Below are 15,711 nucleotides of genomic sequence, written 5' to 3'. Positions count from 1 at the left end.
TCATCGGGTCCGCGCGCAGACCTCTGGCAGAATCTTACCTTGCCCTTATCTCCAACTGGCCCAAACTTATATTTAGCCTCCCACCACCAATGGATTCCTCGTTCGGAGAGCAATCCATCGGTGGGGTCACACGTTCGGCTCGAGTCCCATTTATCGACTCTGGAGCCCTAAACGCGTCTAGAGCTTTTGCCGCCTCCACCGGTCTTCTGGCCCACTGTGCGTGTGTGTGAGAGAGTTCGTGAAAGGTACAATGAGACCACGGGTGCGGGATGTCAGCTCTGTTTAATCAGCTAAATTGACAATGCAGTGGACATCATCGGCGCGTGGCGCGTGGCTGCGCGCGGCGGGGCTTCGCTCACTGGCGGCCCTTGCTGCACTGGGCGTCCTTGATGGCGTAGGAGTCGGCGAAGGCCTGGACGGTCTTCTCGGCCTTGTTCTTGGGGTTGAGCATGTCGCCAGCGGCGGAGGCGTCGAAGTTGCCGCACATGCCGCAGAGGCGTCCGCGCAGGGAGGCGCCGGCCTGGATGACGACGCTGCTGTTGCCGTACACGAGGCTCATGCCGTGGTCGGCCAGCTTCACGTTCACGGCGCCGTCCTCGCCGCGCACCATCTGCAGCACGTCCACGTCGTCGGCGTCGCGGACGGCCACGGCGGCGCCGGCGTTGTCGCTGCTGTTGAAGACGGCCTGGCCGTTCAGGGTGGCGGAGCCGTCGGGGAACAGGCGGGCGATCTGGTAGTTGTCGATGTTGATCTCGACCTCCATGTGCTCGGCCTTGCCCTTGTCGGCCTTGGCCAGCACGGCGACGCGCGACTTGCCGGAGCAGTCCTTGGCCAGCACGTGCCAGCAGTCGCCCAGCTTCATGTCGCCCATGGCGCCGTCCAGGGTCACCAGGCGGGTGGCGCTCACGCCGCAGAAGTCTGCAACAGCGACACGAGTTAGAGAGATAAAGGGTGGCCAACGCACAGTGGACCAGAAGACCGGTGGAGGCGGCGAAAACTCCAGACGCGTTTTGAGCTCCAGAGTCGCTAAATGGGACCCGAATGGAACGTGTGACCCCACCAATGGATTGCTTTTCGAACGAGGAATCCATTGGTGGGGTCACACGTCCGGTTCGAGTCCTGTTTAGCGACTCTGGAGCTCAAAACGCGTCTAAAGTTTTGTCCGCCTCCACCGGTCTTCTGGCCCACTATACAACGGGAATCTACTCACCACCGGTCTCCTTGTGCGCGGCCTGGATGAGGGTGCCGGCGACGGGGGCCTTGGCGCCGGCCATCCTGGTCAGGGTGCGGGGGGTCTGCAGCCAGCCGTTGAGGGTGCCGTCGGCCTGGACGGTGATGCCACCGCCGAGCTGCACACACCGAACACCACACCGTCAGGGCATCCGAACCACGCTCCACAGTGGGCCGGCGGAGGCGGTCAAAATTCTACACGCGTTTTGAGCTCCAGAGTCGCTAAATAGAACCGAACTTGTGACCCCACCAATGGATTCCTCGTTCGGAGAGCAATCCATTGGTGGGGTCACACGTTCGGTTCGAGTCCTGTTTAGCGACTCTGGAGCTCAAACCGCGTCTAGAGCTTTGGCCGCCACCACCGGTCTTCTGGCCCGTCGTGCGCCCTCTTCACTCCACACGCACCTCGTTGTTGTTACCGGCGGCCAGGGTGTCCACCATGATGTTGCCCTGGTTCCAGAGGTAGGCGCGGGCGGCCTGCAGGGCGCCGTGCACGGCACCGCCCCAGGACTCGTCGGCGGCGCTGTTGTAGTTGAGGGTCACGTTGAACTGGTCGGGGGTGTTGGCGGCGCCGAGGACCTCGCGGCAGGCGCGGCTCACGGCCACGCTGGCGTTCTTGGCGTGGCTGGCGTCCTTGGGCACGCAGTACTGCTCCAGGGCGGCCTGCTGCAGGCGGCGGCTCTGGGCCGCGCTGCGGTCGGTCTCCATCTGCAACGGCAACGCGTCAATAGCACCTCCAACGCGGCCGTCGTGCGGCACGGTGTGCGAATTTCACGGAGGAACCGGCGGCTACACTGGCGAGCGCTGTCTGCTAGGGGCGGGGCGTTGGCTTGGACACACGCGACACGTACACTGAAGGTCAGCACTTTGGGCTGCTCGGGGAGGGCGGCGGGCCTGGACCGCGGCCGCGTCGTCGTGAGGTACGCGCTGCTGGGAACCCTGGGAGGCGCCCAAGCCCCGGGCTGGACCGGCGGCCTCGGCGCGCGGTGCTACGGCCGCAGCAGCCCATGCAGAACACAGTGCGAGTCAGAACAAGGTGGAAACGCCTCAGAGTCCAAAGGGAACAGCGGGGAACAACGTGAGCGCAATAATAGGCGGGTTTTTCGGCCTGGAGATGAACTGTGTCATGAGAAGGGACTGAGGAAATGGGAAACAGACCCAGCAGACCAACGGACCAACGCCAGTCGCCGGAAATTAAGATCAGCGCCCAGCCGGCCACGCTGATCTAACAGCTGTAAAAACGTGTAAAAATGTTGGGATTTGAACATAGCCTACGGGCACTAAGGTCATATGGAAGATAGGTCTGCGCAAATTCGGGAGGGATTAGCTGCCCGGTCTCCCAGCATGCATCTCGGTTGCGCAGACCTATCTTCCATATGACCTTACGGGCACGAGGGTGGCCGCACTGGAACGTTGGCCGCTGACTCACCACGGCGGTGACGACCTTCTTGGCGGCGCTGGCGTCGACCTGCACGTACTCGGCCTTGACCATGACGGCGGGCAGCTGGCGCAGGGCGGCGTGGAGATCGGCGCGGGCGGGCACGTCCTTGAGCACGGCGCCGGTGGCGGCCACCTGCGCGTTGTCGGCGTCGCTGCGGCCGAACAGGCCGGTGCGCACCAGGCGGCCGCCCAGGTTGGCGCCGAAGGTCCAGAAGGCGGAGTAGCTGCTGGCGGTCTTGTCGGCGGCGGCCTCGGCGCTCACGTTGACGCCGACCACGTAACCGCGACCGCCGGACATGCCGCCGAGCACCTGGGGGCAGGGGTGAGTTCAGAGACTGCGCGCAGTGGGCCAGAAGACCGGCGCAGGCGGACAAAACCCTCAACGCGTATTGAGCTCCAGAGCCGCTAAATGGGACTCGAACTGAGCGTGTGACCCCACCAATGGACTGCTCTCCGAACGAGGAATCCATTGGTGGGGTCACACGTTTGGTTCCAGTCCCATTTAGGGACTCTGGAGCTCAAAACGCGTCTGGAGTTTTGACCGCCTCCGCCGGTTCTCTGGCCCACTGCGCTACGTGGATTTGCCCGCAAACCAGCAGAGGGATCTCGCCCTTACCTGGGACAGCACGTAGAGCTCGTTGCTGCCGTTGACGCGGTTGCTGTAGGGGTTCAGGGTGGTGGCGTTGAAGAGGCTGCGGGTGAAGTCCACCTCGCCGTCGTCCTCGTAGAGGGAGCCGTTCTTGCCGCGACTGCCGTGGGCGCCGTTGGAGGCGCGGGGAGTGCGGACGACGGCTGGGAAAACGAAAACAACACAAAATTAGAGTAATCCGTTTGCAGTCAGCCGGAGATCATTTTCAGCTAATCGGTTGAAGTTATCACCTGGAGCGGCGGTGGTGGTGCTGGGGTACTCAGTGGTGCTGGTGGTGGTGGGGGCGGGGGTGGTGGTGGAGGTGCTGGGGTACTCGGTGGTGGTGCTGGGGTACTCGGGCTGAGCGGGGGCGGCGTCACTGGGACGCAGGCTGGCGGGGTACACGACCTGGAGGTCGCCGCTCTGCATCACTCCCTTCACTGCAAAGGGTGAGCAAAGTCAAGTGACGGGAGAGAGAGAGAGAGAGAGAGAGAGAGAGAGAGAGAGAGAGAGAGAGAGAGAGAGAGAGAGAGAGCAGGACTTACCGAGGGCGAGGCTGACGTTGACGGCGCGGGGGCGGGCGGCCACCAGCTCGATGCGGGAGGCGGACAGGGGGCGGCCGAGCACGGGGAAGCCCAGGACGGTGCGGGAGTCTTGCAGCCAGGCCACCAGGGCGGCCTTGTCGACGGGGGCGCGCAGGCTGAGGGACACGTCCTCCCAGGGGGACAGCTCCACGGTCTGGGCGGCCATGGGGGCGGTGGGCGCGTCGCGGCTCGCGTTGTGGGCGGCGCCGCTCTCGGTGGCCAGCTCGCCGCGGCTCAGGTCCAGGGCGGAGGTCAGGGGCTGGGTAGCGATGCGGGCCAGCACGGTGGAGCCGGCGTCGTGGCCGGGCTCCACGCGGACGGACACGCGGCCGTCGGTGGCGTTCATCTGCACAGCACGGCCAAAAGTCACCACCTGCTTACCACGATGCACCAGTGGCGCAAGGGTTACCGAAGTCCCGACGGTTACCTGGGCGCTGACGGCGGTGGCGGGCAGCTGGATGAGAGCGTGGCCGTTGACGGCGGCCAGGTACTCGCGGGTGGTCCAGGAGGGCTGGACGGAGAGCTGGGCGGACAGGCCGGAGGTGTAGCTGAAGAAGAACACCGTGGTTCAGACGGATGGCCGAAAGCCACGGGTGGTGGAGAACGCCTGCGCAGTGGGCCAGCCCGCTGCACTAGGGTGTCGTGCGGGCTGGCCTACCTCGTCCCTTGCAGGCGCCGGCCAAAACTCGAGACGCGTTTTGAGCTCCAGAGTCTCTTAACAGGACTTGAACCGAACGTGTGACCCCACCAATGGATTGCTCTCCGAACGAGGAATCCATTGATGGGTTCACACGTCCGGTTCGAGTCCCATTTAGCGACTCTGGAGCTCAAAATGCGTCCAGAGTTTTGGCCGCCTCCGCCGGTCTTCTGGCGCACTGTGAGGCTGACTCACATGCAGGTGATGTTGGCGTTGGCGGAGTGGTTGCGGTGCACCTGGGCGCTGCCCTCGGCGCGGACGAGCCAGGGCGCCTGGATGCGGAAGTTGACGGGGAAGCCCATCTCGGTGACGGCGGCCATGGAGAGCTCCTCGCCGCCCATCTGCTGGGCGTGGAAGCGGGTCTCGGAGCGCAGCTTGTCCATCAGGGATCCGGCAGCTGCGGGGGAAGCAAGCACGGTCACAAAGCACGTCACTTTCCTCATAAGCTGCAAGCAAAGCAACTCACAGTGGGCCAGAAGACCTGTGGAGGCAGTCAAAACTCTAGACGCGTATTGAGCTTCGGAGTCGCTAGAGAAAACTCGAACCGAGCGTGTGACCCCACCAATGGACTCCTCGTTCAGAGAGCAATCCATTGGTGGGGTCACACGTTCGGTTCGAGTCCCATTCAGCGACTCTGGAGCTCAAAACGCGTCTAGAGTTTTGTCCGCCTCCACCGGTCTTCGAGACCACTGCACAACCCGAGTGCTCACCCTTGGCGATCTGGCTGGGGGTGTCCTTGTCGAAGGGCACGAACAGGTTGTTGACGAAGGGCTTGAGGGTGAGGCGCAGGTGGCCCTGGGGGTCCTGCAGACGGCGGCGCACGATGCTCAGCTTGTCGTGGATGGTCCTGGTGGCGTGGAAGGCGGGCACGGCCTTGTTGTCCACCACGGGCCGGGCGGAGGCCTTGTCCTGGCGCCCGAACACGGCGTCCATGGCGGCCTGCAGCAGCTCGTCGGGGTTGGCGCCCCACATGTCGACCTGCACACGGCCACAGGGAAACGCCATGAGAAAAACTGCAGCAGTTACGCATGAGCAACTTAGGGTCCTACTGCGTCAAAAACGGTCAAAAATGTCTTTGAAAAATCGTGTTTTGGGCTGACTTTAAGCAGCCACTGCGTCTGATCCGAGGCGGTATTTCGTCCTTCCTCAACGGGCAATTGGCCTTTGGACCTTCCTTTAGCATGCCTTTGTTACGGAGTGCGATTATGAGCCTTAGTTTGGGAGCAGTATTGCCGCAAAGTTGATCAAAACAGTCAAAAATGCCTTTGAAAAATGGTGTTTTGGGCCGACTTTAAGCAGCCACTGCGTCCGATCCGAGGCGGGCCTCCGTACTTTCTCAACGGGCATTTGGTCTTTGGACCTTCCTTTAGCATGCCTTTGTTGCGGAGTGCCATTATGCGCCTTAGTTTGGGCGCAGTGTTGCCTCAAAGTTGATCAAAACCGACTTTAAAGGCATTTTTAACCGTTTTGATCAACTTTGAACCAATTCTGCTCCCAAACTAAGGCGCATAATGGCACTCCGTAAAAAAGGCATGCTAAAGGAAGGTCCAAAGACCAAATGCCCGTTGAGAAAGTACGGAGGCCCGCCTCGGATCGGACGCAGTGGCTGCTTAAAATCGGCACAAAACACGACTTTTGAAGCAGTTTCTGCCAAGGGGGAAATCACTTGTGTAATGGTCGGTCGAAGGGTCTGTAATGGCCCTGTAATGGCCCTGTAATGTGTAATACCTATGTAATGGGTGTAATATTGGTGTAATGCCTGTAATGGTCCTGTAATGCCTGTAATAGGTGTGTAATAGGTGTAATATGTGGGAAGAAAAATACAGAAAATGACTAAAACATTCACGAAAGTCAGCGAAAAAGTCATTTGGCTGCAATAAAAGTAATACCCAACGTCCGGATCGAGCCGAAAGCAAGCCGAAAGTGGCGTTTAGGGTGTGTGTGTGGGGGGGAGGGGGGGACGGGGTGTCTCTTGTGGGGGCAGGCGAGGGGCTGAATCTGTAAGGAGGGGTAGTCTAAACCCTAATCTGGTTTAATATGTACAAGCTATTAATTGATTGGAAAGACAAAGGTTCCTGTGGCCAAAAGACATTCTTGTCAAATGATATTTCGGCCAAGATTCAAATTCCCAATTTTTTCATGGAAAATGATTGATGCAAGATGCAAGGGCTGAATTTTATCAGGACGGGTTGTTGAGAACCGTATCTGTTAAATAGATAGTACAACCACTTCCAAAAGAATCCGACCAGCCCGGCCCGGCGATACCCCGCGCGCCCAGACGGCTACCTCCAGCGGCTACCTGGGCGCGGCGGGGTAGCGCCGGCCGGCCGCGGCGGTTTGATTCTTTAACAAGCGGTATTCAAGGTATCGGGGGGGGGGGAGATCCCCCGAGACAGCTAACAACAGCGACCAGCTGAGGTGCCACTGCTGTACTACCTAGCGATACCCTGTGCCCACGGAACAAAATAGTCCCTCTGGAGGCTGAAACAAGGCCGTTCTAGCAGCGTAATAGCCTTGTAATAGTAGTGTAATAGCTGTAATTGATAGGTAGTTCCTGTGCAATTGCGTAATAGGTGCGTAATGGGCGTAATGATTGTAATTACTGTAATTGATGTAATTGCTGTAATTGCACTGTAATGGTACTGTAATAGCAGAAATATCGATGTAATATCTGTAATTTGCGTAATAGGTGTAATTGTCTGTAATGATTCAAAATGTAATAGTCGGTCGACCATTTTCATGAGTGATTTCCCCCTTGGTTTCTGCGGATTTATGTTTCTGGCAGTGCTTGGCCTGTAGGCCAGCCGCGAAACCACCGCGACCCCAGCCCAGTCAACAAAACATAGTCCCGGTCCGGGACGGACCATGTTCGGACTATCCCTGTAGTGGTCCCTGCATGGTCCCCTGGGGATGTCCCTCATGTACCTCCCAGGGACGTCCGCTCGGACCACCCGGCCGGTGCAACCGACGGGTCCAGCCGACAGCAGACGTCCTCCATAGGTCCGGCGGACGTCCCATCGGGACCCGTGAAAGGTTGCGAAGGGCTAGATCCGGCCGACGTCCCTGGGTCGTCCCAAGGACGTCCTTTTGGGACATGGCCCCGCGTTGCTTGGGCAAAACGCCGATGTACCAGTGGTCCGAGGCCTGTCCCGCCGGGCTAATCCCGGCGGATATCCTTTGCGGACGTCCCAGGGACGTCCTATTGGGACATGGCCCCTGGCGCATAGGCAACACGCCCGACTGCCAGTGGTCCCAAGCTGGTCCTAGCGGGCTAGTCCCGGAGGATGTTCCTTGAGGACGTCCCAGGTACATACTGTTCGGACATGGCCCTTCGATGAGATGACAACACTTTGAAGGAAAAGTCCAAAGTCATGTCTCACTGGGTGAAACGAGACGTGCATATGGTCCCGGGCATGGTCCGCGCGGGACCTCCCTGGGACCTCCCCAGGACGTCCGCCGGGGACATCGCTACGGTGGACGCGACGTATCATGTAGTCGAGACACTGCACACCATGATGCATGGGAGCGGCATGGCACAGTGGATAAGTGCGCTGCTTCACAACCTGAAGGTCGGAGGTTCGACTCTCCCCAAGTGCAACGAGTTTTCATCGTCCGAAGGGAAAGGTGAAGGGTAAGGACGGTCGGGAGTGGCAAATTGAGGTCAAGCTAACACACTTGCGTTCAAATTTATAACCAAAATTTTTAACGCTGAACATGGGACGTCCCTCGGTGGTCCGAGGGACGTCCGCCGGGATAGTCCCTACGGACGTCTGCGGCGGACGTCCGCGGAACGTCCACCCGGGACGTCCGGTTCGGACGTCCCTCGGACCTCCAGGGGACGCGTTTTCTCAAGGGGGGCTGACTCCTATAATACTTCGTACACAGACCTATAATACTTGTATAATACCTATAATACTATAATCCATAATACCAAAAAATGCCGCACATTTAGTGCAGTTTCGGGTTCAAAATGAGAAAGTTTTGTAAAATTGTGGTGAACAGGCGTTCAGCGATTTTTAGACGGATCGTTAGAGTAAGGAAATGGCGCTAAGGCTGATGACAAGGTGCTGAGGCTCTTAAAGATGCGCGGTAGTATTTTGAGGCTCAGGAGCGCAAGCCGGAATCCTTGTTTTCAACTAACTTGCGTATTTCGGAAACCTTTGGTACACGGAAAACCACTTAAAACGACACAATTATCTAAATAAAATGTTCGGAATAATACCTATAATACTCTATAATACCTATAATATATAATACTTCGTACACGGTTCGGGAGAGTCAGCCCCCCTTGCGTTTTCTTTGCCATCCGGAGGTCCCCTCGGACGTCCGACCGGGAGGTCCGGGTAGTCCCGGCCGGACGTCCCTCGGACGTCCACGGGACTATGTTTTGTTGACTGGGAGCCCCTCAAAATTTTTTCGCGACCCCACTTGGGGTCGCACTGGAGTTCCAGAGCAGCCCACCTCCTGGTCCAGGCTGGAGACACCGGAGCGGCGGGCGACGCGGCGGTAGTAGGCGTTGGCGGCGTCGGCGGGGGCCATCATGGAGACATGCTCGTGCACCATGCGGTCGAGGTGGGCGTCCACGGAGGCGGCCACCACGTTGAAGGCGAGGTGAGCACCCTGGGGGGAGCGGCGAGTCAGGGGCAGGGCCAGGCGAGCGAACTGGGTCCTGGAACCAAGCGATACCGGGTTGTGTCTCTCGATCTCTAGAGTCGTCCCGTATAGGTGCGAGAGAGGAACCTACTGCTGGCGGAAGGCGGGGTCCTGGAGCTGGGCGAAGGAGTGGATGGTGGCCCAGACGTAGCTGCAGACGGCCATGTTGGGCTCGTAGAAGGTGGAGATGGCCAGGCGCTGCCACAGGGGCAGGGAGGGGCGCAGGTACACGAGCAGGGACACGGCGGCCATGCGCACGGGGGCGGGCTCGGTGGGGTCGTGGAAGAGGGCGAGCAGGGCGTCGCGAACCACGGCGGGGGCGCGGGAGGCGGAAGCCCTCAGGGCGAGGATGGCCTGGGCGCGCTGCGAGCCAACATGAAAGATGAAAAGTAATAACAAGGATTTGGGAAGAAAACTTTTAAAATTCGGACCTGCAGAAGTCACTTGGGCTCTAAAAGGGTGCGTACCTGGTAGGGGGCGTTCTTGGCGTTCTTGGCGACCTTGATGAGGGCCTGGGCGGCCTGGGGGGTGCCGGTGCTGCCCAGGGCGGCGGCCAGGGGCGCGCGCAGGGCGGCCTTGCTGCCCTTGCTGGCCTGGCTGGCGGCGGCCAGCTGCTCGCCGAGGAAGTCGGCGGCGGAGGCGGCCACGGAGCGGGAGGCGCGCCCGGCCAGGTTGCCGACGGCCAGGGCGGCGGCGATCTTCACCTGCAACGCCACCGACGCCGTCAGCAACGCCCACGACACTTGTACCTCCGCACAGTCGCCAGAAGGCAGGCGGTCGAAATCCTGGACGCGTTTTGAGCTCCAGAGTCGCTAAATGGGACTCGAATCGAACGTGTGACCCCACCAATGGATTGCTCTCCGAACGAGGAATCCATTGGTGGGGTCACACGTTCGGTTCGAGTCCTGCTTAGCGACTCTGTAGCTCCAAACGCGTCTGGAGTTTTCGCCGCCGGCGCCGGTCTTCCGACCCACTTGCTGCCGTTCCCGCTCACCTGCTGGTCGCTGCTGCTCTGGTACAGGTCCTGGACGTGCTTCAGGATGTTGCGGGTGGGCACACTGACGCGGTCGGCCAGGGAGGCGAGCGCCATCTGGGCGGCCACGGCGGACATCTTGCGGTCCTTGATCATGGCGACGGTCTCCTGGACGCAGGCGGTGGACCCGCACATGGCGAGGATGTCACGGAAGAGCTCCCTGGAGAGAGAGCAGCAAGTCACTAAAAGTTTCGAAAAGATAAACTTGGCACACTGCAGCAGAGCAGCGCGACGACGTACTTGGCCTCCTGGGCGTGGAGCTGGTCGCGCACGGCGCGCAGCTGGTCGGCGGACAGGGCGCGGGCCACGCGGATGGCCATGCTCACGCGTTCCATGGTGCGGGGGGCGGGGCCGTCCTGGCGGCGCAGCTCGGCGCCGGCCTTGTTCACCTCCTCGGCGACGCGCTTCTGCAGGGCGGCGCGCAGGGTGGCGTTCTGCTGCACGGCGGCGGGGGACAGCACGCCGGCGAACACGTCCTCGACGGCGGCCTCGTCGCTGCCCTGCTTGTTGTTGTTGGACCTGGAAGGGCGGCGTCAGTCGTCAACAGCACCATCAACCTCAGGAGGCAGGCCGTGAGCCAACTGGACTCGAACCGAGCGTGTGACCCCACCAATGGATTGCTCTCCGAACGAGGAATCCATTGGTGGGGTCACACGTTCGGTTCGAGCCCCATTTAGCGACTCTGGGGCTCAAAACGCGTTGCGGATGAAATGCTCTTGTGTTTCTCCCATAAGGCGCGCACCCCGGAACCGTAGTGCTTTTCAATCTACTTGCTTTTCCACGTTGGACATCTGAATTATCTGGACGGTCACAGATTAGTTTTCAATCAATTTTCCTGAGCAACACTTCGAAGTGAGGAGACGCTAAGGACTGGCGCGATAGCTATTTTCCAGGGTTTCTGAACGAAAACTGCCAACTTAAATTTTGAAATACGTTTATTCGAATTGGACTTTATACTTTTGACTACATATTGGCTGTACTACGGGTGCGCGGACGAGGTAATGAGAGAGAAAAGAAGGCCTCTGCGGACTTACTTGGCACTGCGGGGTTTGCGGCTGAGTCTGCCGTTCATGTGTTTGGCGCTCTCCTCGGAGGAGGAAGCCTGCTGGTTCTTGTGCTTGCGGGAGTTCTGCTTGGCGTTGTTGTCGCTGTTGTTGTCACTGTTGTTGTTCTCCTCAGAGGAAGAATCCTGCTGGCTTTTGTGCTTGCGGGAGTTGTGCTTGGCATTGTAGTTGTTGCTGTTCTCCTCAGAAGAGTCCTGCTGGTTCTTGTGCTTGCGGGAGTGGTGCTTAGCGTTGTTGTCGCTGTTGCTGTCCTCCTCAGAAGAAGAAGCCTTCTGGTTCTTGTGCTTGCGGGAGTTGTGCTTGGCGCTGGCGTTGTCCTCCTCGGAAGAAGAAGAAGAATCAGAGGCAGAAGAGTCCTGCTGGTTCTTGTACTTGCGGGAGTTGTGCTTGGCGCTGTTGTTGTCCTCCTCGGAAGAAGAAGAGTCCTGCTGGTTCTTGTGCTTCTGAGACTTGTGATTCTGCTGGTCGTTGGAGTTCTTCTTGTGGCTGGAGGCCTTCTTGTGCTTCTGGGCGGCGCTGGCGGACTCGCTGGTGTCGTCGGAGTCGCTGCTGCTGCTCTCGCTGCTGGCGGCCTGGTTCTGCTGCTGGGGGTGGCGGATCACCTCGACGGAGTCGTCGCCCTCCTCGCTGCTGTCGCTGTAGTCGCTGTCGAGGCCGTAGGCGCCGTTGACCTGCTTGCCGCCGACGCGGTACCCGAGGCCGTTGAGGACGACGCCGTCCTTGGGGGTGGCGAGGCGCTCGCGGACGGGCTGCGCGCGGACCAGGGTCATGTTGACGGAGCTGTGCACCACGGCGCGGGACTCCTCGCGGGTCTGCAGCTCGGCCTGCATGGAGCTGGAGCTGACGGCCTGCACCAGCTGCAGGTCGGCGCCGGCGCCGCAGCCCACCAGCTGGGTCAGGGTGTTGCGCTGCGGGAGGACGGGGTTGGCGTTACGGAGTTGCAGTGCACAGTGGGCCGGAAAACCGGTGGAGGCGGCCAAAATTCTGAACGCGTTTTGAGCTCCAGAGTCGCTAAACAGGACTCGAGCCGAGCGAGGAATCCATTGGTGGGGTCATACGTTCGCTTCGAGGCCTGTTTAGCGGCTCTGGAGCTCAAAACGCGTCCGGGATTTTGACCACCTCCACCGGTCCTCAGGCCCACTGTGAGGCGGCTGTCTAGTGCCCCTTCTGAGCACGTCACTGGCTCTCGGTGTACTCACAGCCCACAGGCTAGCGCAAGAGTTGCCGGCGGGGGAGCAGCGGGGGAGGCCGCGGCTCTGCTCAGCGTACTGCTCGCAGTCGGTGAAGTTCTTGGTCTTGGTGATCTGGACGTAGGGCTTGCCGGCGCACATCTTGGCCTCGGCGGCGGACGCCTCGGCGGGGGCGTTGGTGGGGGACACCTCGTACTGCACCATGCAGCGGCCGGAGACGCCGTTCTAGAGGAGGTGAGGAAACGTCACGTTAAACACAAGTTTCGAAAAAAAATATGTTATGACTGTGGTGTGGTGGTAGTCGAACCCGTGCCCCGTGCTCACCTCGAGGACGCGGTACACGCCCTGCTCGCTGTGCTGCTCCTTGCCGTGCAGGCTGTTGCCGCTGCTGCCGGCCTGGATCTGCATGTGGCCGAGCACGCCCTGGAGCAGGTTCACCTCCCAGTCGCGGGCCTCGCGGCTCACCAGGACGGTCTGCACCTGGCCGTCGTGGAAGCGCGCCACGGCGGAGGAGCCGGACAGGGGCATGGGCATGGAGGCCATGTGGCCGTGGCCGGAGAGGGTCGCGTTGCCCTGGGGCTCCGCGGACCACCAGCCCGACTGCATGCGGGCGTGGAGCGCGGACCAGGACATCTTTTCCAGCTGCGGACAACGGAAAAGGAACCTTTAGTTTCATCATTTCGGTAACCAAAATCAAATATCCAGAAAATTAAATTTTCGACGAAGTGAAACTTGGCCGAAGTCACACAGTGGGCCAGAGGACCGGCTTCGGCGATGGTCAAAACTCTGGACGCGTCTTGAGCTCCAGAGTCGATAAACAGGACTCGAACAGAACGTGTGACCCCACCAATGAATTCCTCGTTCGGAGGGCAATCCATTGGTAGGGTCACACGTTCGGTTCGAGTCCCACTTAGCGACTCTGGAGCTCAAAACGCGTCTAGAGTTTCGGCCGACTCCACCGGTCTTCTGGCCCACTGCGGGTGGCCGTGGACGCTGACCCGGATGATGGCGGTGTCGGCGGTGAGGCCCTGGACGCGCACGCGTCCGGCGTACTGCACGCCGCTGTACTGGCCCTGCAGGGCGGGCAGGCCCGCCAGGCTGCGGCCGTTCAGCTCGAACTCGTACTCCATGCGCGGGCGGGGCTTCCACTGGACGCCTGCAGCAACGCCGTTATTAGGGATAAATAAAGGCAGAGTTGTTGGCCGTTCCTCTCAAAGTGTTTGCTTACCATTTGAGCTGGTCGCGGTGCTGGCGCCGATAGCTGCGAAAAGCAAAGCAGACCATTGTATTAGGGAGGGATTCCTCGTTCGGAGAGCTCGAGAAGCAATCCATTGGTGGGGTCACACGTTCGGTTCGAGTCTCATTTAGCGACTCTGGAGCTCAAAACGCGTCCAGGGTTTCGACCGCCTCCACTCGACCTCATAAACGCCGCTTCGGGGCTGCCAACCTCAGCCTGGCCTGCCAGGCAATATCTAGGCTTCGCTCTCGAGGTTGGCAACCCTGTCGGCACATCGTGGGAATTTTTGCCCACTTATGTGGCAACACTGACGTGTACGCGCCGCATGCAGAATCGGTCGCCGCGCGCGAAACGCTGGCTCATAATTTCGGAGCCGTTTTGACCACGTCGCCGTTTTGCCGGCCACTATCTCTGGGCGCAAGACGAGTCCGGTGCTGGCTCCACACTTTGTCGCCACATGCGCCTCCGGTCAGTTGATACGGGCCCGAATCAGAGAGAGAGAGAGAGAGAGAGAGAGAGAGAGAGAGAGAGAGAGAGAGAGAGAGAGAGAGAGAGAGAGAGAGAGAGAGAGAGAGAGAGACGAAGCACTGCAGAATCAGTCTACTGCACGTGCCGGGAGCGAGAGGGTCCACGCTGCACCCTAAGAGCGAGGGACCGTCCGCTAATCACGTGACGTTGTCGAGTTGGAATGGGAAAAGGGGACGAAAATGCCCGAAAAGAGAAGAAAAAAGATTACGAAGCAGAAGCTTATGCGGCAGACGACCACACTAAGAAGAAAGAGGGCATCAGGAGCGGTGTCCCCCGATAGGTGTCTTCTGTTTCCGACCGAAATAGGCACCCTCTAAACCAATCAAAATTCGAAAAAAAAGAGCACGCAAACGTAATAAAAAATTAATGGGGCGTAAATTGTTGTAAAAACAAAATTCGCTACTTTCAGTGGATTGAGAAATTGTTCCCCTAGTTAGTCAAACGTGCAGGCCACGTTGACAGCTTGGCGGATGGATTGTTTGAAGGGTAACTTCCCTGCAGTAAATCGCAACACGAAACAAATGAATGATACCCGCCTCAAACCAAACTGCCCTCATGACGCGTCTGGAAATGTCGTTCTTGCTTTCTTCCACGACACTCCGAATTTCTTCCCCGAATTGGGCCTACTTACCGCTCACGAGGAGCACCAGGGCGACGGTGGAGAGGGCCATCTTGTCCGACTGGCAAAGACAGACTGACAACGAGCACCCTTCCCGCAGCAGCCAGCTGGGCTCTAGCTTGGCTTGCCTTGGCTCTAGCCGACGGTCGCAGGAAAGTTCTGTCAGTCGGTGTCAGCACGACGGGGGCTGCAGGCCGGGTCAGGGGTCAGCTGCGCTGTCACCTAGTGGCCAGTACACTGACTCCGAACAGAGCGTCGCCGCTCTGTCCCTCTCGCACCCATGGGTGTGCCCCATGGCTGCGAGAGAGACAGAGCGACGAAAGCACTGTGCAGAATCAGACCACGGCCCCTGGTGAGAGGCAACCCAACGGCCAGCGACGAGTGTTGGACTGTGTTGTGTTCTCCAGTGAGGCCAGGTCCAGCACGCAGTTGTCCAGGCCCGGCTGGGAAAAGACTCAGGTCCCTTCACTTTGGACCTTTGACATCCCTGGACAAGCTGCTCTGCTGCAGCGTCAATTTTAAAAAAATGTATCTGTTTTATTCGGGTTAGAGTGATACGACTCCCCCCTCACCCCTTGGGTTTCCACCCCTAAAAATGACGCCTGGTGGGTATACATACATGGTACTTTCCGTCAGTATGTAGGGAAAAAGTGCGACTTCAAATCTTTTTCTCGCAAGTCCGTCTACGCCACTGCTAGGCCTGGGCCTTATCAAAGATTCCGGAAAGTTCGAATGCAGGCATTCTTTTTATCTCACCCTCCTCTAGGATTGTTCACTATTTTCTTTCTGCCCAAATGAATCATTGTCT

At 59.4% G+C, this 15,711-nt stretch overlaps 1 protein-coding gene across 1 annotated transcript; it reads right to left on the bottom strand.

Moving 5' to 3' along the window:
- Positions 1-263: 263 nt before the first annotated feature.
- On the bottom strand, positions 264-15,040 carry LOC117644541. Its single transcript, XM_034384090.1, has 21 exons — positions 14,916-15,040; positions 13,748-13,780; positions 13,518-13,675; positions 12,844-13,161; positions 12,529-12,744; positions 11,300-12,237; positions 10,506-10,784; positions 10,227-10,425; positions 9,700-9,936; positions 9,324-9,595; positions 9,041-9,248; positions 5,290-5,557; positions 4,775-4,976; positions 4,310-4,430; positions 3,844-4,228; positions 3,550-3,738; positions 3,287-3,462; positions 2,660-2,980; positions 1,636-1,938; positions 1,211-1,349; positions 264-918 (listed from the first exon to the last, which is right to left on the bottom strand). Exons 1-21 carry the CDS (start codon positions 14,953-14,955, stop codon positions 356-358), a joined length of 5,565 nt encoding a protein of 1,854 aa, XP_034239981.1. The 5' UTR covers positions 14,956-15,040; the 3' UTR covers positions 264-355.
- Positions 15,041-15,711: the final 671 nt, after the last annotated feature.

The sequence above is a fragment of the Thrips palmi genome, unplaced genomic scaffold, assembly GCF_012932325.1.
Source record: "Thrips palmi isolate BJ-2018 unplaced genomic scaffold, TpBJ-2018v1 HiC_scaffold_18, whole genome shotgun sequence".
NCBI lineage: Eukaryota > Metazoa > Arthropoda > Insecta > Thysanoptera > Thripidae > Thrips > Thrips palmi.
This window is presented reverse-complemented; position numbering and strand designations above follow the sequence as displayed.